The sequence below is a fragment of the Mirounga leonina genome, unplaced genomic scaffold, assembly GCF_011800145.1.
Source record: "Mirounga leonina isolate KUSES-001 unplaced genomic scaffold, KU_Mleo_1.0 Mir_128, whole genome shotgun sequence".
In the NCBI taxonomy this organism is placed as follows: domain Eukaryota; kingdom Metazoa; phylum Chordata; class Mammalia; order Carnivora; family Phocidae; genus Mirounga; species Mirounga leonina.
Window position 1 is genome coordinate 25,299,002 of NW_023270320.1, and position 23,222 is coordinate 25,322,223.

Below are 23,222 nucleotides of genomic sequence, written 5' to 3' on the forward strand. Positions count from 1 at the left end.
TATGTTGAAGTTGTAAACCTTGGTACCTGTGAATGTGACCTTATTTGGAAATAGAGTCTTTGCAGATGTACTAAATTTAGATGAGCTCGTTTTAATTAAGGTGGGCCTTAATCCAATATGACTGGTATCTTTATAAGAAAAAAGAGACACTGACACAAGGAGAATGCCATGCAATGATAGTGACAGGGACTGGAGTGACATGTGTTCAAGCCAAAGGACTGCTCACAATACCAAGAGCTAAGAAAACGGAGTGGAAGAGATTCTTCCCTAGAGCATTCAGAGAGAGCATGGCCCTGCTGACACCTTGGCTTGGGACTTCTAGCCCCCAGAACTGCGAAAGAATGCATTTTTCTTATTTAAGCCACCCAGTTTGTGGTACTTTGCTATGGCAGCTCTAGGAAACTAATACATATAATAAACTGAATACTTAAGTTATAATCAAAATTCAACTAGAATACATCAAATTAAGAATACATTCTTAGCAGTTAATTTGTCCTTATATACCTACAATGTGCTTACATTCTCATGTTAAATGTTCATGTTAAATACTAAGTACGTAATAAAAGACTAATCTTGACAATTTATCTTTGCAAAAAAACAAGAAGACTAAAAAATCCATTTGAGTATTACACTCTGTGGACATGATGATAATCACTGTTAACCAGTGACCTCAGAGAAGTAAACCGGTCTCCTCTATTTTCTGTCCCAAGGCAACATAGCTCCAAGGCCCCAAGTGAGCTCAGCTTGTCTGCCTTTTCCCCAATGCTTGGTAGAGGGAGGCCAGGATACCCGAGAAAGTTGAGAGCAGCTCAAATGGCAAATAGAAGCATGAAAGTATCACTGACAATGTTTAATAACATTGTATGGGCTTTTCTGTGCCCCCCTCCCACCCTCACATTCATTAAGTCCTAACCTCCAGGGCCTCAGAATGACCGTATTTGGAGACAGGGTCTTTACAGTGGTGATTAAGCGAAAATGGGGCCATTAGTGTGGACCCTCATCCAATAAGACTAGTGTTGCAAGAACAGGAAATTTAGACAAAGACCTGGGCAGAGGGAAGACAATGTGAAGACAGAGGGAGAAAGCCAACTACAAGCCAAGAAGAGATGCTGAAACAGACCCTTCTGTCACAGTCCTCAGGAGGGACCAACCCTGCCGACCCCTTGGACACCTTGATCTCGGACTTGCAGGCTCCAGAACTGTGAGAAAATAACGTTCTGTTGTCTAAGCACTCGGTCTGTGCTACTTTGTTATAGCAGCCCTAGTAAACAAATACAACACCACAAAATAAGGAAAGGTATCTCTGACTAAACTCAAGTATCAAGGAGGAACAATGAGGAAAGATAATGGTGGCAACTAGAATTCCTTCTCTCGCATCCTCTTAAAAATATCTGTCCGAAATGAAGCGAATAAACCTTGGTAGCTGTGAATGTGACCTTATTTGGAAATAGGGTCTTTGCAGATGTAGGATCTTCTCTGCAGGAACAGTAGGAAAAAAGGAGAGGAACAGAGCCCACAATCCTGCAGGAATCAATCAGACCACACATGCCTTGCTCAAAAGCCTCCAGAGACTTCCTTCCTCATGCCGACTAAAAGCCACCGTCCCAGCAGTACCAGGAAGGCCCTTTGGAATGGATTGCACCCGTTTTCAGCCACCTAGGCAACTCAGACAATCCCCGCACGCTTCTGCCTCAGAGTTTTTCACCTGTCCTTCCACCCTCAGGCCCCCAGGTCTTTGCTCCCAGGTCACCCTATAGGTGAGGTCTTCCCGGATGACCCTATCTGAATGCATATCTTCCTCCCCCTCCAGCTGGGCCAGCATTCCCTTCTATACACCCCACCTCACAGCTTTGTTTTTCTCCAGGGTACATATCACCATCTAAAATACTGTTTACTTGATTTGCTCATTGTCTAATTGCCTCCCAGTCTCAATTTGGGGCTTGATGAATGCAGAGATTTTGTTTTGTCTGCTACTGTATCATCATCGCCTCGCTGATGTTGAGTAAACATTTTTTGAATGAACAAATTTGTACAATCTTCCCTCCTGGGCGGAGATTAAGAATTAGTGCCTCTTCCTAGTCTGTTCTTCATCTCCTTTTTACCCAGTTCCTATCTTGGTCAGTGACTCAGACACAAGGAATAGTCCCCAGGCCATGCTTCCTGTTGCCTCTGAGCCACTTAGAAACCTGGGAGCACATTTTAAGGCCCTGGCCCAACTCTTCCTTCTTTTAACACTCTGCTCCCTGATGGGACTTGAGTGGGCCTGGAAGTTTTCACGGAAAGGCCGGTCTACAAGGTAGGGTTGCTTGCCTCTCAGCCACAACTCAAGACCTGCACTCTAAACAGTGACATGACCTTCAACTTCATGCATGACAGGGGTATTCTGGCCCCAGGCCAACTATAAGGGAACTGAGAGCCAGCTTTACACCTTAATTACTCCTACCATGCCTGGGTAAAAATCTCACTTGAAGAGAAACAAATGGGAAAAAAATAGAACTTTTTTTTTTTTTTTAATGTAGAAAGAGGAAAGAAGCTATTCACAATACAAATCTTAACTAAAGGAAAAGGTTGAGGAAATTATGAAACATCAACTCACTGGAGTCATTTAAATAACTATCAAGATTATGTTTCAAGTTAGAAATATTAATGAATATTAAGATTAAATTTTAATGAGAAAAAACTGTAAAATCATGCTTACTTTAAGAACAGAAGCACTCTATACTCAATGATTTCAGCCTTTGAAAAATTATGACAACAGATGAATAAAGTTTAAAGAAACACAGAAATACAAATAGGGGGTTTTGTTAGCATGAAGTTATATTTACTTTCTCTAATGCTGCTGTTATACTATTATTTTAATAAATTGAAAATATTTAAATATAAGCCAGAAGAATGCTCATACTTGCCAACATTCTGACAAAAGAGAAGACCGGGGTAGACCGAGGACCTTTAGAATGTATAACTGAAGAAAACAAATTGGTTCTTACCCTTGTGCCTCTTCAGCTGGGGAAAGCTGCTAATTGTAGTTGCTTGGATTATTTCTACTACAATTTGATACCTGATATTTAAAAAGAGAGAAAAAGAAAAGATCGAATATTTAGAAAATGCTGTTTTCAGAGATACCATTTAGACTGTATTTTGTACTAATCAAATAAAACACAGGGCTCTCTCTCACACAAAAATAAATAAATAAAATCTAAAAAAAAATAGTACCTATTTATCTACTATTTTATATTGCTGTTTTAAAGAGTCAAACTTCCACAAACAGTGCTGTGCACTTAAGAAATAGTATGCCTAGTCCTTTCAGGGCCTAACACTTCTCTAAGAAATAACACACCTTAGCCTAAGATAAAATTGTGGTTTTGTCTATAAGAAAGATATGCTACCTTTTTCTCCCCAACTAAATCATGAGCCTCTCGAAGACAGAGATTGTGTCTTGTACTCTCCTACAGAACCTAGGTTGGCACTAAACACATGACAGGCACTCAGTAAATATTAATGAATATTATGGACTGAATGTTTTGTTCCCCCCAAATTCATACATTGAAGCCTAGTCCCCAATGTGATGGTATTTGGAGCTGGGATCTTCGAAGGTGATTAACCCCTAATAGGTGGTGCCCTCACAAATGAGATAAGTGCCTTTATAAAACAGACCCTAGAGGGGCGCCTGGGTGGCTCAGTCAGATAAGCGTCTGCCTTCGGCTCAGGTCAGGATTCCAGGGTTCTGGGATCAAGCCCCACATTGGGCTCCCTGTTCAGCAGGGAGTCAGTCTGCTTCTCCCTCTGCCTCTCCCCCTGGCTTGTGCATGCGTGCGCGCTCTCTCTCTCTTAAATAAATAAGTAAAATCTTAAAAAAAAAAAAAAAAGACCCCAGAGAGCTCTTTCCATTTTATGAGGTTACAGTGAGAAGGAGGCCCTCTATAAACCAGGAAGTGGCCCTCACCAGACACCCAATATCCAACCCCTTGATCTTGGACTTCGCAGCGTCTGGAAGTGTGAGAAATAAATGTCTGTTGTTTAAGCCACCAGCCTGTGGTATTTTTGTTATAGCAGCCCAAACTAAGACAAGAAGCTACATTAATATACAATAACATCTGTAAAACTAAACAGGTACAAGTAATATTCTGAACAATCTGTTCTTTTGATATTCTTGGTGATTCATGCTCTGGAACAAATGAGTCAACAATGGTACTGAAGAAACACATGCTGTTTGAGTGAAGAGTTAAACTTCTTAAATGAATCCATAAAATTATCATGAAATACCAGGTAACATTTACACAGATTCCTCTCATTCAGTACCAGTCTCTCATTTAATCCTCACAATAGCTATTGTAATTATCCCCACATTACAGAGGAAGAAGTTGTTCAGGTGGATTAAGAAATCTATACAAGGTCTCACTGCTTTTAAGTACTAGAGCCAAAATGATAACCTGGGGCTGCTGATTCTAAAGTTCATGCTCTTGACCACTTTCCTGCTGCCCTAAAATTCAATATGAGTTCATGTTTATCTTGTGTCAGGCCCTCCCAAGGACACAAGCATGGCCAACACCAGATCATCTCTGCAGCCTCACTGCCCTCTAGGTCCCTCTTGGGTACCGTTTTCCTGCCAAACCAGACTGCATGCAATACCCCAACACACACTCAGCTCTTTCCTGACCCCCAGCCTTTGCTCTGTTTCTTCTCCCTCTTGCATACAACCTCTCCCACTTATCTGCTGAAATCCTATTTGTTCCTAAATATCAGTTCATAGCATTCTTCTCTCAGGGTTCTCAGATTCCTCTCTTCTACAGGACAGAGTATTTGCTCCTATCCATTTCTTTAGCAATTTGCACTCCACTTCTGATCTTAATATCTTGCTTCCTATTTAGCAATTTATACCCACATGGGTCTCCTATGCTGGACTACTAACACCTCGACAGCAGGGGAATAAATCCAAGGACCCACAACTAATTCATCTTTATGTACACCAAACCCTCCTCACAGTGCCCTGCACATAATAGGTATTTGAAGATGATTATTGAATTTGTAAAATTCACCTTCACTTGATACCAAAAGATGACGTGGGAAATGAGTGACTTTCATTCTCAAAAAAAGCTCACAACATACAGTTGACCACTGAACAACATGGGTTTGAATTATGTGGGTCCACTTATATATGCAGATTTTTTTCGATACAGTACAGTACTATAAATGTATTTTCTTTTCCTTATGATCTTAACATTTTCTTTTCTCTAGCTTATTATAAGTACATAATACATATCACATATAAAACGTGTTGATTGTATATGCTATTGATAAGGCTGCCAATCAACCATAGGCTATTCGTAGTTAAGTGTTAGGGGAGTTAAAATTTATACGTGGACTTCTGACTGCACGAGGGATTAGAATCTCAACCCTACGTTCTTCAAAGGTCAACTGTACATCCAAATGCTGGCGGCTATCCTTGCTGGCACAGGGTTCCTAGTCCTCCGGGAGGACTATCTACCCAGCTCTTAGGAATAGTCAGCACTCACTTGGCTTTCTTCATCCAGAGGAGTGCATGGCCTTGCTGGTGCTGAGTTTGGTTCAAGAATCTGGAGGACTGATATTTGCGAACATCCTCTTGATCAGAAGTGCACAAGTATGTGTTTTTCCAAAATGATAATGTAAACTCCAATATTAAGAGGAAGCCACTAACAAGATTTTGGTTCTTTTCCAGCTATGGTGAGATCTTACCTCCAGTATCTCTTATTCTAGGGTCAAGAAAAAGGTCACATGAAGACAGCCATCTCTTGCCCGAGTTATCACCTCACCTCTCTTTAGTTTTGAACACTCAGCTACATTAATAAAGACTCAGGGCAGGTTTGTATTTTTGAAGTCTTCCCACCATCTCAAACTCACCCGAAATGCTACAAAATTAGTCTTCAAAATAATCACCTTAGAAATATATACATTTATTGCCTTTTACTGCCAATTGTTCAGAACTTTGGAATTCTATCAGAATTGACTTCTAAGTTATTTATACACACACACACACACGCACACACAAATATTAGTCTCCTCAATTCTCTACACACATCTTACACAATTTTTTTTTTAATTACTATTTTAGAGCTGTCTTGGATGTGCACATGCTGGAATGTCTTAGGAGAGTCAAAAGCTGAATAAACCCTCAGGTGTACAATATGGTAAATGGTTTAAAATAGGTTTTATGCTAAAATTAGCAATTACAGGGGTGCCTGGGTGGCTTAGTCAGTTAGGCATCCCAACTCTTGATTTTGGCTCAGGTCCTGATCTCAGGGTCATGAGATTGAGCACCATGTCCAGCTCTATGCTCAGCGCAGAGTCTGCTTAAGATTTTCCTTCTCCCTCTCCCTCTGCCCCTCCTTACCGCGTGAACGCGCACATGCACGCGCGCGCACACACACACCCCTACACACACACACTCCCTCTCTAAAAAATAAATAAAATAAAATAAAATTAGCAATAACATAGACTAGAATACCATATACATAAACAGGTTTTTAAAACATTTAAAAGTTAAAAATAATGTTTTCAAAGTTGCTACAGGCTACTTTGTGCTAGGCTAGGGACAGTGTTTTCATTTAGAGGGACTTCAGTTACAACATTTGAAAAGAAATAAAGCCATGGTGATTTCAGCTGGCTACGCTAAAGCTGTTTCCCAGCTAAGTGTAGCAGAGTAGTCAAGCATGTGAGCTCTGACACCAGGTGGCCTGTGTTCAAATCCTGCTTCCAACACTTACTGTGTCACCCTGAAAAAATTATTTAAGCTTTCTAAAACTCAAGAGTCCTCATTTGTAAAAAGACTAACCATATTTTTGAATATTATTTCAAAATATTATTTTGAAAATTATTTCAAAAGTAACAGTATTTGTGAATATTAAATGAGATAACACCTTTAAAAAAATTTGGAATAGTGCCCAACCCATAGTGAGAGTTTAATAAATATTAATTATTATTTTTGTCCCTTAACACCGCTGTTGGTTGACCCTTTAGATATGCAGTATTTAAGGAGATGCTGTGTGTGCGTGTTTGTAAAATATATATATAAAAATTTTTAAGTAGCCTTACTTTTCTCCTGATTATAAAAGTATCTCAGCCTAATCAATTTAAGGCCACCAAGGTCACTGAAGTCCAACAAAATAAGGTTTATTGACTCATTTCAATAAGCATGAAGAAACATGGGGTGTCTCCCCAAATCAAGGAAAAGATAGCTTCAATGGGATTCTGGGGAAGTATGGAGTGTAGATGAAATTTTAAATGAAGGAGCATGTTGACAGGTTCAAAGCAGAGCTGTGTAAATCATCATTTCACATAGATCCAGGGTCTCACTTTCCTGGATACTACAAAGTTATAATAAACATGGAATGGTTAGTCCAGAAAACCCCTTATCTGTAGCTCTACTTCTGACTTATATAAATGAGGGGGCTTCTCTGTGTCAAAGTGACTGAAACCCTCCAGGCAAGAATAGGATGTGTCACTCTTACCGAAATAATTTCAAATGGCAAAATCTAAGATTTTAGAGAGCAAAGTTTCTCAGTGAATAAGAAAGCGGTGGTCATTCAAAGAAGGTTATCATTATGACATTTTACAGCTGCTATGCATACTTGGAAAAAAAATATATCATTTCCTGTTAACTTTGTAGCTGGTTTTAGTATCTGTTATTCCAACCTGATAAATGGCTGGGCAGATTTTACTTCCTCAGGCTGAACCCATTTTTACTTTCCCTAAAGTAACATATATTCACTGAAGAAAATGGGAAAATATACAAAGCACGACATTCAAAGTCAATCACACTTAACACTTGGTGAGTATTTACAGACTTCTCTTCAAACAAATTTTTTTGTTTTCTAAGACTGGGTTTATGCTATAAAAGGCCTTAGAGCCTTTTCAATGTATACCATCTTCCATATTATTAAATACTCTGATGCAGCACCACTGTTAAGTGGCACTCCATTGTACAGGTGTGTCAACACCTTTTTTTCACTAAGCCCTAATGGTTAGGCATTCCATTATTTCAAGCTTTTCTCTATTTTAAATAAAATTGCAGGAAACTTTCTTGGAAAAATCTTTTCACACGTTCATGATTATTTCCTTAAAATAAGTGCTTATGAATAATAACTGTATCAGAAGGAATACCCATTTTGTGACCTGCTTTCCATATTATAAAACTGTGATACAGAAAGGCAATAATTCATGCTCCTCCCAGGGGGACATGAGGTCGTCTGTTTTCCTACATCCTTGCCAACCCTGGGTGTCAAATTTTTAATCTTCGCCAATATTATGAACCAAGGAAAGTCTCTCAGGTTAGTTTTTCTGTCTGAGGAGAACAACAAGGTTCAGAGCTATCTTCCCACGGGGTGTGTTTAATTGTATTAAGCAGGAAGTGCCATTAAGCTGTAGTACCAACTGGGGAAGTATTTTCAGTCAGGACTCAGAGTAGTCAGTCTCTTTCCTCTAATGGGGCTTTTAAACCAGTTTTCCATTTTTCTAGTGTGTAGAAGGCAGCCGATTCCACAGAAAGACTAAGGCATGCTTCCTAAGCTTTTTCCATTCGTGGCACACATGGCAAATGATAATATTTGAACAGAACCGCCATCCCAGGTCCTACCCAGCCACCTGGAGGGCTGAGGAAACCTTGATCCCCACACACCTATACATTACATTTGAGTCACACCAGTTAGAAAGTTCTGGACCAGAGCAGCCTGCGGTATCCCGAACTTACGTAAACACACATACACAATTCATGCTATGTGTACAGAAAATAACCTGGAAAATACCAAGTATTGTCATGTGTTTGCAATGTGGCTTCTATTTTCTTCATCTGGTTTAGATCTTTAAGTTTTCCTAAAATAACATGTTACCATATATTCATTTTCTAGTTCCCAGAAGTCTATGGAAATTACATGTTACAAAAGCAAGCTAAGTTATGTCACCACTGGCTAGCTGGTGTCCTTCAGTTAACCTCAAGGAGGCCAAAATTTTTCTCTCTGCTACCTGTACCTCGTTTCTACTAGTGTTTCTCATATCTTTATATCAGCTATTAATATCACCATAAAGTGTTTATTTATAGACCAGTGTATAGCACCACTGATGTTACAGTCCATTCTCAATTCTTGCCTGAGGCATTTTCATTCAGGATGCTTACTGAATATCATCTTTAGTTGCCTAGTTTTATGTTCTGTACTGAAAATGTCCTAACGACTTTCTCCTACACTTTGAAGTTTTTCTGACATAAGAGATTGTATTGCCTCATCTCATCCATTAACCCTGTTCAAGTCAGGATCTGAGAATTCTGTTGCCTTCTCCTGCTCACGGTTATATTTTTAGCTCTTTATTGGGATCCTAGCAGGTCTGTCCTCAGAACTGTGCTGATGCATTATCTCATTTAATTATCACAACAGTCGTATGAAATAGGAACTATTTTCTCCACTTCACAGTTAAAACTGACGCTTGGAGCATACATGACTTGCCAAGGCCACACCGCCTATAAGAAAGGAAGCCAAGTGCAAGCCAGGTCTGCAAAATCCAAGCCTATCTGACTCGAGCCCATGTCTGTGGGTAGAGTCTACTTTAGATAGTGAGACTGGTCGCTATAGGGTGACTTTTTGTTATTAACCCTCATCTACCTCTAGGAGAACTGCATTTCTGTGTAGTGCAGGGTCATCAAAAGACAGAGCGTGTGGCCACTACTCAGCAATATGCTGGAGCCAGCTCACAAGGCTTGTGTCGGCTCAGGAGAGCCGGCTGTTAACTTTTCAGGAATTAAAATCTACCATTATTAAAATGATACAAACCTGCGATTAAACTGTACTTTTTAAAAGGTGAAAGTACTTACAACTCATCATTTCCTAATAACTGGATTGTGCCAGCACCTATGTTCACGGTTACTCACGTCTACTGTGTCAGCATGGTGGAGCCACTATGTATAGGAGGGTTGCTGCGACAAATCTCTTCCCAACTTCCCATTCAGTGAGCTCATCCTGGCAGCTTAGTCTTAACACCACAGAAACCAGCAAATGCGACGAGTCAGGGTTTCTTGCCCCTTCCCAAAATAGCCAGTTTTTAAAAATTACCAGCACACCACTTCTATACTCTTCACTACCATTCCTTCAGTGAACCTGGTGAATCATAAAATTCTTCTCTATCGAGTAGAGACCCAGCACCACCACTTTCGCTTGTTTTTTCCAAAAAAAGAGCGCTACCCATCCACCCCACCACCTCCTCTTGATGTTTTGTTCTAAGTATAAGGGGCTTCATCCCCAGCCTCTCTCCAGCTCTCTCTCATCTTCTCCTCTATGCTCTAGAGAAGGAAGAGGTCTTTAAACTGACCACAGAGGAGGAGGAACCGGGCATGTGAAGCACAGCCCTTCTGTTCTCCTCCTCTTCAGAGCATGTGTTCTCTGCCTCCAAGGACAGCCAGCACGTGGACTCCGCACCTGCCAGAAAGATGGGGATCGGGAGGGAGAATCAGGGACAAAGCCAGGTGGGAAAGAATGTCTGATTCTGAGATTCCATTTTAGAGAGTCATTGCTTGCATATATAAACTACATTCTCCATCATCTATCAGTAATAAGAGCAAGATTTCTGGCCTTCATTTGGCTTATTCCTTAGCCCTTAGGTGGTTCAGACCTCAGGCTGGAGAGAGGAGCACTGTTATTTATTGGGCCTCCTCAAACCCCCAAATAAAATGTTGCACTCTAGTGGGCCACAAGTAAGTGATCAGTGTCCACATGAAATTAGATCTACTTGCAATCCTTGGTCTGAGATCGTAACGATAGCAGTAACTAACAATGCGGAATATGCAGATCCTGGGCGGAGTGCTTTATGTAAATGGACTCATGGTCCTCGTGGTCATTCATAAAGCAGATACACCTTACCCACCGTGCCAGTGTTGCTCCAATTATAAGCACATCATGAATTCTTTAATTTCAGAGATCATAAACTTCTTTATCCCAAATATCCCCTCCTTAGATCAAATTTTCCATTGCCATCAATACTTATCTTTCCTCTTAAATGAAGGTATTTTGTTTTCTCCCATATGTTTAACTACCACCTCTGTGCCCTCTGCTATTTCTCAGACACCAACAGAAGGAATTAAATTCTGAAGTCAATGTACTTTTACTTTTTATAAAACTGAAAGATCTTTTTGAACGTTTTCCATAAGCAGCCTTGCATTTTAATGTGGTTTTTTTTTTAAACTAAATTTATATTCATTTATTCTTTTCATAAAAATTTGCCAGGCTTCTCTTTGTTTTATACTTCATGATTTCTCATCTCCTTGCCCACCCACGTTAACCTTTCCTTCGCAGTTTATATGTGCTTACTGATTTCTGACATGGTGGAGCAGTTTGTCTGAAGGTATGCTCGATTTCTTTTTCCATGTTCCTCTATAACGTAATCCAATTTTACTGCTCATGACTCAAAATCTATCTTCAGAATCACTGTTCAAAGCACCAAACATTCAAATAATTTAAATTCTCCTACACAGAAGCATGCAATTTTAGGAATTTTAATATTTTTAGTGTACTAATCTTCATGTGCAAATGCCCCTGAACTAATTCAGAGATGAAATCCATCCCCTTAACATCTGAAGAAAAACCATTTAGCAAACTCCCTCAGTAACCCATTCCACTGCTCCTTATGACCTCTTAAATTAACCTATCCATTATGGCCATTCCCGCTTGCTTTATCGCAGTAAAACAGAAAACAAATCCATCTCAGTACACACTCGATAAAAGGTTTCCTTCATTTCTCCAAGCGAAATAATACTTAATATTTTAATTTTAAACCTTTTATTCATTATTAGCATTTCCTCTCTACTATTTTTAGATTCTCCATGTTGCTCTTAAGTAAGGGGTCAGAAATAAACAAATCCAGAACTGAAAAAATCTAATAAAGACCGGACTGGCAGCAAATGAAGTTACGGCAGTGACAGGCTGCCCCGATTTTCTTGTCTCTCTGGCAGCCTTTCCCTGTCTCCCTAACAAAGGATGGCACTTCTGGCAGCACTGTTCCCCACGCAAGGATTAGTGCCTGCAAAGGCTCCTGGACAGTAGAGACTGGCCGCCCCACTTGCAGGAAGTCCCACAAGGGAGGGGCCGTGTGCGCTGCTCTTTCCTGCCCACCTGGCTAGCCGGTTACCCACCTTTACAGGTAGGATTTCAAGTCAGACAGACCTGAGTTCAAATCCCAGCTGTTCCTTATTAGCTAAGTGATCCAGGGCAAGTCACCTTACCTTCCCCAACTACATAATGAGAATAGTAATACTTAATTCACATAGTTGTTACAACAATCAGATGGTAAGAATTTCACTGTACCTAATGCATGTTAGACATTCAACAAATGGTAGCTTAAAAACAAAGAAGCTTCCCCTTCTTGGGCATTTGCTTGGCATCTCTTTAACTTTGGCAAATGTCTAGTCCCGGAAAGTAGTACTTGTCCAATGTCTGTGCGGGGAGTAGCGCTATCCCGCCTTGCTCCAACTATACAACAGGAGCACTGTAGCAAAAATGGCAACGTGCCCATTCTGCATCTATGTTTCTTTTTTCCTTAGTAATAGAATCCTCCATTTTTAACTGAACCTAAGGCTTCCCAGGATAATTGTATCTGACGGAAAAAATATAAGCAGAAATGTCATGCAGTAGCTTCCAGGTAGTTCTGTAAAAGACAGCCAATGCATGACCTTTGCCACCATCTTTTCTTGCCTTCATTCTGCTTCCTGGAATTAGGATATGATGAATGGCATTCTAGACTACACCCTGAACCACGAGGACTCTGGAATGTTCTAGGATGGCAGAGCAGTGAGCTGGACGGAGCCTGGGTCCCTGAGGAGCGTAGAGCCCTCCTACCAGTCTTAGACTGCCTGTTCCTGACTTCTTTTATAGAAGAGAGAAAAAACCCTCTGGACTTTGGTAAGTAATCATTATTCTGTGGGTTTTCTAGCCTCCTCATCTAAATCTAATCCTAATGTAAGTATCTCCAATCTTTTCATGGGATTCAAGTAATACTTTTTAATCAGGGGCAATTTTGTCCTCCAGAGGACATCTGGCAATGTCTGGGGGATGTTTTTGGTTGTCACAACTACGGAGGTGGTACTGGCATCCAATGGGTGAAGCTAGTGATGCTAATATTCTACAATAAATAGAACCACCCCCACAACCAAGAATTGTTTGGGCCAAAATGGCATTTTCGCCAAGGCTGAGAAACCTTGGGTTAAATACATCTCTCAGGATCACCAGTGATAAAACGCCCTTTATTCATTACAATAAACATGGTAGAAGAATGAGGTGTCTGGATTAATCAATATTCTTCTCAACAGTTACTATCTCTCACAAACAGTGATAAATAGTTTTCAAAGAATTAGAATATAACAACTATAGGACATCTAGCCGAGACTTGAGATTGGTAGCAAGTGGAAGAATATTCCATTTAAAAGAGATCCTCAATTCTAGTTACACTTTATAATCACCTGGAGGGCGTTTAAAAACCACTGATGCTTGGGTTCCACTGCAGGCCAATTATATAAAAATCCCTGGGGGTGAAGCCTAGGCAAGTGTATTTCTCATGGAGGAGCAAATTGCTTCCATCGAGCACTTTGTGCAAACATGCCGAGGAATTACACACACAACACAGGCAACAGGGTATTCCTGGGCCATGATCCGCCTGCTCCCTCGTAGGAGGTTCTATAAGGGCAGAACCTTTAATTTCCCCTTTGTTTAATGTTTACTCCTACTCCCTCTTTCTCTTCAAAATAAAGGAACACACATCGCTTTCTCTAGTACAGCTGTAATCGTCCAGTCTCGATAACGGATGTGTCTTTGCTCTGACCTCTGGTTTGCCTTCCTGACGGTGGTCGCCACCCCACCACCCACACGGGCGGTGGGAATCTGTTCAGTTGTCCTTTAATATCTTGCATCAACAGGACATTCAGATTTCTGGCTCCTGTCTCGTTGGCAGAGTGGATCACTGCTTCCACTAGAAGATGCTGGAAAAGCCAAAATGTTATACCAGTCCAGCCACCACATCCTCACTTCCACATCTTGGATGCCAGAAAAGAAGAAAAAGGAAGTAGCTGCAAAGGACAGTGAGATATCCAGCTGTAATTTTTTTAAAGCCTGGGTGATTCTAATATACAGCCAAGGTCAAAAACCACTGGTTTAGTGTACGCGAAGGGAGCACTTCCAGCTCCATGATCGTACTGTCAAAGCAGCTCATGCTGACTCCGAAAAAAACAAACTGTCACAGAACTACAAATATGACCTTCAAGGCTTTTTTGGTTTGGTTGTTTGTTTTTAATGCATTCCAACCCAGCAGAGTTTAATGACTTTATTTCCTTTAGAAAATATGCATCTATCTCCCAAATATGTATGAAATAAAAGGGGATGGTTTCATCAACTGCTTAAGTCTAAATAAGACACATTCCTTGCTTAGGTGGCCTATCTTAAAATCTTACTGAGGGCAATTTGAAGATAGTGACCTAAAATGCTAATAAAGTCAGACAGTGGCATACTCTCATTGTACAAGAAAAACGGAATAGTTCAGACTATGGTGGAAGAAAGCCACTCCATTAGTGCGAGGCAGCTGATAAGCTTCGTCAGTGCCAGCTTTAGACAAGAGTCTGATAAAAAGCAATTTTGCCTGTCAGTAACAGGATGTAGTCCTGACCCTTGAATACGGAGCAATTTTTCTATCAGATAAACAATAAGTAGCCCAGTAACCAGAGAGTTTATGCAGCATCACTTTTTTTGAGCAAAAAGATCAACCTCTACCACTGCAGAGTTGTTCCTGGCAGCCTTTCTAGTTCAATCTGTGCAAGAAGCAGAGAATAAGGTTAGCCCTCAGATTACCCTAAGATACAATGAATAGGGACACTGCCCCCTGGATACAAGATATACCAGTACAATATCAAACAGAACTGCCTGAAATTTTATCTACAGCAAAGGCCAAGGAATGGTCTCATAGAGAAAATGCCCTTCACAGTATTTTCTCCCAAGCTTCTTTGCCAAGCTGTTGCGGGGACTATATATTCTTCAAGATTACCATGATCCCATAGCTTATGCTGACTAACGTATACGACTTCTTGTTATAAGAGAAATTTGCAGCCCTTCCAAAGGAAGTCATCAACATATTTCCCAAGATTACAAAATTGAAAGTTTATAAAGGGACAGAGGTCAGAAAGATAGGTCATTTAGTTGCACTCAGTCATTACATCAACTTAATTAAATCTGAAAATGTATTGTTTTCTAATAGAGTAGGCACTTTAAGAGTTTGATAATCGAATCACCAAAGTACCTCTCCAAGTGTCCTCCCCATGGACTCTATGAACTTTGTTGGAAAGAAAACCCAACAGTAACGTGGAAGACACAAAAGAGAACAGGAATATATGGAATAGGAATATATATGAGATGGGTGGTTAGGAAGAGATTAGGAATTTTCTGATAATACTACTGAAGATGCTCAATGATAACTCAAAAGGCATTCTTTAAAATGCAAACAACTCAAATTATCTGTCGACTGACAAAAGAATAAACAAAATGTGGTGTATTAATACAATGGAATATTATTCAGCCAAAAAAAGAAATGAAGTACTGATACATTCCACAATATGGATGACCTTGAAAATATTATGCTGAATATAAGAAGCCAGACACAAAAGGCCACATGTTGCACGATTCCATTTACATGAAACGTCCGTAACTGGCAGACCCACAGAGACAGAAAGTAGATTAGTGGTTGCCAAGGGCTGGGGTGGAGAAGGAATGGGGAGTGACTGCTAATGGGCACAGGGCTTCTTTTTATTTTATTTTTTTATTTTTTTATTTTTATTTTTTCTAAAGATTTTATTTATTTGACAGAGAGAGACACAGCAAGAGAGGGAACACAAGCAGGGGGAGTGGGAGAGGCAGAAGCAGGCTTCCCGCCGAGCAGGGAGCCCGATGCGGGGCTCGATCCCAGGACCCTGGGATCATGACCTGAGCCGAAGGCAGACGCCTAACGACTAAGCCACCCAGGCGCCCCAACAGGGCTTCTTTTTAAAATGACGAAAATATTCTGGAATTAGAAGTAATGGCTGCACAGTCTGAATACACTAAAAACCACTGAATCATATATTTTAAAGTGGTGAATTTAATGGGGTGTAAGCCATATGTCTTTAGTTCAGCATTTCTACTGCCCCTTAAGCCTCTCTGTGCTCAACAGAGGGCCTGCCTCTCAGGACACCCAGTGTGTTAGACTTCAGTGTTGCCCTATTTATGACATCAAGAGGAAGTGATCTTACGGAAAGATTTAAGCGCTCATACCATTTTTATTTCATCATGTTTAAAGGGAAAGCGTCAAATCAGGATACCTAGTGTCCTCTTTGGCCACTCAGGTGAAAGCAATCCAAAATGCCCCTACTGTGACAAGGCAGGTTATCCAATTATCCTGGGGCTTTTGTTTTCTAAAGGTCAATTCTTTTTTTTTTTTTTAATTCTTATGTTAATCCCCATACATTACATCATTAGTTTTAGATGAAGTGTTCCACGATTCATTGTTTGTGCACAACACCCAGTGCTCCATGCAGAATGTGCCCTCCTCAATACCCACCACCAGGCTAACCCATCCTCCCACCCCCCTCCCCTCTAGAACCCTGTTTGTTTTTCAGAGTCCATCGTCTCTCATGGTTCGTCTACCCCTCCGATTTTCCCCGCTTCATTCTTCCCCTCCCGCTACCTTCTTCTTCTTCTTCTTTTTTTTTTTTCTTAACATATATTGCATTATTTGTTTCAGAGGTACAGATCTGAGATTCAACAGTTAAAGGTCAATTCTTACTGAGTTACTTCTTTACCTATCAGATGACGAACTGCCAATATTAAAATATCTATAGCATTTCAGATAGTCCTGAGCCTCTGACCAGTACGTTTTGAAAAAGATAAGCCATTAATTCTAATCAAGATTCATTCATCTCATACTACAGAACTGTGTTAGAGTACCAATGTTTGATCACTCAAAATAATGACTTCTGATTTCGAAAAAGTCTTTTGGTACCTTTTCGTTACACCACTATCTTTGTCAACATGTGTGCAGTGCTAGGATCTTTTGTTTGATACACAAAACAGAACACTCATTCATAAGTCTGGAAGTAGAATGAATACGGATTCAGTTAACTATCTGCCACTATTGATCCTAGATTGTTATCTTAGCCTTCCTTGAAGTTACCAAGTGACCCACTTCTGACTGTATTGTGAAAGACTGCTTAACAGGGAAAAAGTACTTAGGAATGCAACGCCTCCTCAGTTTATCTACATGAGGTGCCATCTGTTCACAAGCAATGTCTTCAGAGAAAACCGTAATTGCACAGAGGGTGGTCATCACGTTACCAAGGTCACACCACATGCAGTGCATCCAGAACAACAGGTACAGCAGCAGGCAGACAGAGCACTACTGGAGCACAGGTTTGAAGAGCATCTCTAGAACCAGCACTTGGGGTGCGTGTGTTGGCAGTTTGAAGGGGAAGAGGAGGCAACAAGGGTGTCCTGTCCTTGTGAGCTCTTTCACTCTCTATAGAATGACACTTTAAACTCCTTTTAAATTTCAAAGGAAGTCCTGATAAGGATAACCTTTGAGTGGGTATAACCTGTACACCCCAGATAACAAATCTGGGATACTGACTCTTGCGTTCTCTACACTCAAGGGTCACAGTGATCAAAAAAGAATTTCTAGGTTCAGACACAGATGATTATAAATCTCTAATAAATGAGTACCATATAGCTTATTCAAGATTATGCATGGAAAGAGAAGCATAAATAAATCTCCAGAGATTACATCCCCTAAGAATTAAATTATCTGTAACCACAATCATACAAGTGAAGCCATCATTATACATTTGCAGGACCTAGATCAATACAGGACATGGTTTACAAGAACATGGTACCCTCTATAACGTCTACCTCTTACAATACTGTGTTATTCAGATTAGAAAACTAAGCAGCACAACTCACCTTAATGGCGACCCTAGTTCAGAGGCAAATATGACAAATCTAAAATCCTCAACGAGTTTAAAGACCTTTTCAGTCAATATTTTATTTTCCATCTGTAATTTATCAAAATTACTTACCAGAAGCAAAACGGACATATGGAGTTGCCTTTCTTCCCCATGTATTATTGTTTGGGGACATTAAAACTGAAGAGGAACCACAGAAACAGAAGCCTAGAAAATCCACAAACTATATATTGCTATATAATCATACTGTTTATGCATATACTATGAAAATAAAAAATAAATATACAAAAACAGACACTTAGCCTTAAGATATCTCAAGTACGATAAGGAAGATTCCATTCCCGTATCAAAGAGACTCCTAGGGTATATTTCAAATGTGTTTTCTCAAAATAATTAGTCAAGAGCCCATGATTCCCAAACCTGGGCCTGCATTTTCTAAGAAAAATGAAGATCAATGCAATGTTCTATTATGTAATTTTAAAAACACACCATCTCCTCCCCATGGTTTTCTAAGTAAATATCTGAGCAGCTAAGTAGTTACTCCTACAACTAAACAGCTTTCAATCTACTATAACCTAATTACTTGAAAAACAGGATACCTTGGGGGGGAAAAAAAAACACTAATTCCTCTGTGAAAGGAGAAACTGGATAAATTTAGTTGTCACTGAGTAGTAAGATTTATGGACCTCCTTTATTTCTGCCTCCCTGACAACCACATTGTTTTGGTACCTAACTAGGCAGAGGATGATAATTAGTAGCTACTGTCATGCTATAATTAAAGATCAAATACCTTAGTTGCTTCAAGAACTCAACATCAGAGTTGCTATTAATAAGCTTGATGAACTCTTCATAAGAAGGAGCATAGGTGTAGGCTCTCTTGTGATGTTCATTCATCTGCTCTCTGCGCTCCAACTGGGCAAGTAGCATCTGGTTAATGTAATCTGGATTACTAAGTAAATCCACTACTGGCTTCAAGACTGTGGGAAGAAGAAGAAAGCACCACTGAGAAAGGTATTGTCCTTTAAAGGAATTGTTTTTCTTTTTCTTTTTTTTTTTTTTTTTTTTTAAGATTTTATTTATTTATTTGACAGAGAGAGAGATAGTGAGAGCAGGAACACAAGCAGGGGGAGTGGGAGAGCGAGAAGCAGGCTTCCTGCCGAGCAGGGAGCCCGATGTGGGACTCAATCCCAGGACCCTGGGATTATGACCTGAGCCGAAGGCAGACGCTTAACGACTGAGCCACCCAGGCGCCCAGGAATTGTTTTTCTTCTACAGAACTGAAACCACATTTGGGAAACGTTTTTAAACTACCCAAATGGGAAAAATACAAACAACTCAAATATTCAAAAATGCGTGTGCGTGTACATACAGCTCCCTCTGGGGGGTATGCTACCAACTACGGCCACAATCAAGTGGTTGATTTAACAAACGAGTTAAGTTTAAAGGAATAATGCAAGAAAGTCATCTGCAACCCAGGTTCTTAACAAAGACATCAAAATTAAGTACACTGATTATTTTCCTTTTATCTATTTTTTTATAAGGCTCAATAGGTTTTGTCTGCCAAAAGATGAAAGTGAACGTTCTCCCAACTGGTGAATGCAGACCTCAAGGAAGAAGTTGTCAAAAAGTCAATAACATGACTACAAACTCATCCTACTAACTTTAGGTTAAAAGGTTCCCTTTTCGGGGTGCCTGGGGGGCTCAGCTGGTTAAGTATCAGAGTCTTGATTTGGGCTCAGGTCATAATCTCAGGGTCCTGGGATTAAGCCCAGCGTCAAGTCTGCTTGAGGATTCTCTCCCTCACCTTCTGCCCCTCCTCCCCACCACTTGCACACATGCATGCTCACACATACTCTCTTTCTCTAAAATAAATAAATAATCTTAAAAAAAAAAAAAGTTGCCTTTTCTGGGGTGCCTGGGTGGCTCAGTTGGTTAGGCAACCAACTCTTGAGCTCAGCTGAGCTGTTGATCTCAGGGTTGTGAAGCCAAAAATAAAAAATAAAAATAAATTTTAAAATTCCCTTTTCTCTATATTTGGTATCCACTAATGACCACAGACAATAAATGAGACAATCAATCAATGCATATCAAATGCAATGTTATTTGAGATTTTGAGGTAAGAGAAATTTCTCTTAGGTCTTATTTTCTTCCATTTTTCATATTCTGGCCAAGCATCTCCCTCATTATACGTCCTTTAGTAATTACATTATAATGTGGTACAGTTCCTTTTTTGTTTATTCCAAGTTCACAAAATTACATATAGGCATTATCAATGAATCTTCTATCTTAAAAGTATTTTAAGTAAATGCACACTAGAGTTTGAGTACAGGTATTCCTTCATTGATGAATATATTATTGACCTGGATAATTCAAAAGCTACCCTAAAGGGATGCTTCCCTGTGAAGAACATAAGGACTAATTATCCTTTGTCAAAATAAACAACAGAATGGATTATGCATTTGGCAACATGTTACATAAAAAACTTGTTTATCATGGATGGCCAAATAATGCTGTCTTTGAGTGACACTTCACATTTGAAAATCTGAAAATATCTTAGCTCCCACATGTCCCATGATATACAAGGTCCGCATAGGTCTATATAAAGTGTTATCCACAGTAGTATGTAGAACATTTGTTTGCATATCATTTGTTTGCATATTTGTTATCACATTAGTAGTAAGAATTATTTATAAAAGTCTACCTTTTGTTGTGAGTATTTCTGCAAGCATTATACGTAAGCTGAGAGACTGGACATCCTTTGAGGGAAGGAGACAAAACACCAGAACCCGAGAACACGTTTGTAGGAATCTCACTTCATCATATGAGTTCCTCAAGCATGTATGTAACACAAAAGGCCTTGGTTGTTCTTCATGTCTAAAAGAAATTAATGAAGAGAGGGAAGAGGAAGGAAAGAAATTTCTGGAAACAATTTGGTTATGTATCAAGTATAAAATATCTCAAATGGACAATACATGTTGTAATAATTGTGTCCATTCCTCAAAAATGTCAATAGCTAATAATTTTCTCAATCACAGACTAATTTAGAAAAATGCTAATGCATGCCCTTTCAGGATTTCAAACCTTAAGTAGCATCAGCAATTACACATAACTCCCAAATCACAGCAACAATCCAGAAAAGTATGAGTGTTTCTTTAACTGGATTATTTTTAAGTCCCCTAGATGTCTTCTTAAATGTGATCTACAGCTTCATTTTTCAAAAAAAAACTTAAGAAAACATAACCAGGGTCACTAGACAGCTTTCCTGACTAAGTAATCATGGGATAAAAATGCTACGGGTTTTCTACTGAGGAGCGGGTCCATGACTTACTTGATGCTACAGAAATTGGTGGCAAATTGCCTTCTGTGAGGTTCCCAAGTATTTTCTAAAGAGTCTTGCCAACTGTGGTCACAGGCTTCCCTATCAGCACTGACCCTCTCCTCATCCCAGGACCATTAATTTGGAGGATCTGAGTGAAGAGAAGTAGAAAGTAGAACTTTCTATACCTCCTTTTCCCACAGTACCTTGATAGGAGTAGTTCAAGAAAGACTGGGAAGTTCATTTTTCTAATACCTTCCAGATAAGAGGCAACATTTATGGACTTCTTATATTAACTAAATATAATGCACCCAATCCTGGGCAAGGGGTGACACTATGCAGAGCAGAAGGAATCACACCAGGTGCTACACAGTAATGAAACAAATGCATATTAGTGCCTTTTACGACTAGCACCTCCGGAGTGTTGATGGCAATTTCTTTTTGCACTGGACAATGAAGACTAGTTTCCAGAGTAGGTACTCTAAAACAGAAAGATTTCCTCTTTGTCTTCTACGACAAGCAAGAAAAATTCAATACTAATATGAAAAGCCAACAAAAGAAACAGATTTTAAGAATAACCCTTTACATATATAGTGATATATGTTGACTCCTTAAAAATGGCATCTTCAGCTGGCTCAGTTGGTAGAACATGAGACTCTTGATTTGGGGGGCATGAGTTCAGGCCATTAGGGGTAGAGTTTACTTAAAAAAAAAAAACAACAAAAATAAAAAATAAGTAAATTTAAAATGGCATCTTCAATTATTTGAAATTCTAGCTATGCTGCCAGTTAGAGATGATCTTTTAGTATAGTAAGATCTAGATGATACTCGTCTCATCAAGCACTTTTAAGGATGAAACTTTACTTTAAAATAGGTAGTTGGTTAAGAATTATTGGGGAAAGTTGGCCCCAAAAAACTAACGACAGAAGCTTCTTTCTATAATAACAAAATACCTCTCAAAGTATTCACAATCCCTTCTCTGTTCCAATGGAAGGCAGACAAAAGGAGCCTGGCCATCAGACTTCTACAAGTTCATCTCCCTCCTAGAACTGAGTTAGGGAAAAACTTTCTGAGTGAGCATAAAAGGCCAGATATCTGGTCAGACGCACTCCATCTAAGGAAAAGGGAGAGGCCAATGCTTCCCTGGAATCCCTCTGCTCACTCCAAGCAGGATATTCCTATGATGGCTTCTAGTTCATGGACATCAAGTACTGCTTCAGAACCCGAGGAAAGATCCCGAGGCACGTGGCTGCTTCTGGGTCAGGGGGTGTCCATGCACCTGCGTGCAGGCAGCACCCTCCTTCTGCCAGTGTGGATGGATCATTTGTTTACTCCAAGTCCTACTATTTGCATCTGGGTTCTCATTCCTAGTGAGCAAAAGGACATTCACCTCTTGTGAATTTCACATGTACAACAAGACTTAATCTTCCCACCTACACCGAGAAGCAGGTATCATCAACAGCATTTCATAGATGAGAACATTGAGGATCTGAGTGGTTAGCGAATAGTCCAAAGTCGGAGGTAATAAATGGTAGAAATAACTCTCCTGTTCAGCCTGACTCTCAAGTCCAGACTCTACGCTACTCCATAATCAAAGACCGCAAAGATGAAAGGGGGGAAAAATTCAGAGATAAAGACAGAAAATATGAATAAAAAACATTATTTTTTCCCCTTAAACAGCATGCCTGTACATGACTAGTGAATCAAACACATAGAGATTGTAAGAAGGAGACTATTAAATTAAAGATGCTACTGATCAAACAGCATAAAAAGAATCAGTTTTAGATTTTCCTGAAACATGCTGGAACAAGACAGATGGGACAAAGGAAGAGGAAGCAGAGGCAAGACTTAAATGTGATCTGGACTAGGTTTAAGGCAGCAACAGAATGTCAGCCTGGAAATAAACACAAGCTGACCGGAAAG

At 39.8% G+C, this 23,222-nt stretch overlaps 1 protein-coding gene across 4 annotated transcripts in view; it reads right to left on the bottom strand.

The window, feature by feature from the left end:
• Nucleotides 1-23,222, bottom strand: part of SNX25 (sorting nexin 25) — a 131,934-nt gene that overhangs the window by 59,649 nt on the left and 49,063 nt on the right. For 3 of the 4 annotated variants that reach the window (XM_035004237.1, XM_035004236.1, XM_035004235.1), the window contains 3 exons: nt 20,685-20,857; nt 18,774-18,960; nt 2,988-3,058 (listed from right to left, as the gene is read on the bottom strand). In XM_035004237.1, coding sequence (XP_034860128.1) covers nt 2,988-3,058; nt 18,774-18,960; nt 20,685-20,857 — 431 coding nt within the window. Of the gene's footprint in view, nt 1-2,987; nt 3,062-5,505; nt 5,602-18,773; nt 18,961-20,684; nt 20,858-23,222 lie in introns of all 4 variants that reach the window. The other variant, XM_035004238.1, reaches the window with a different exon arrangement.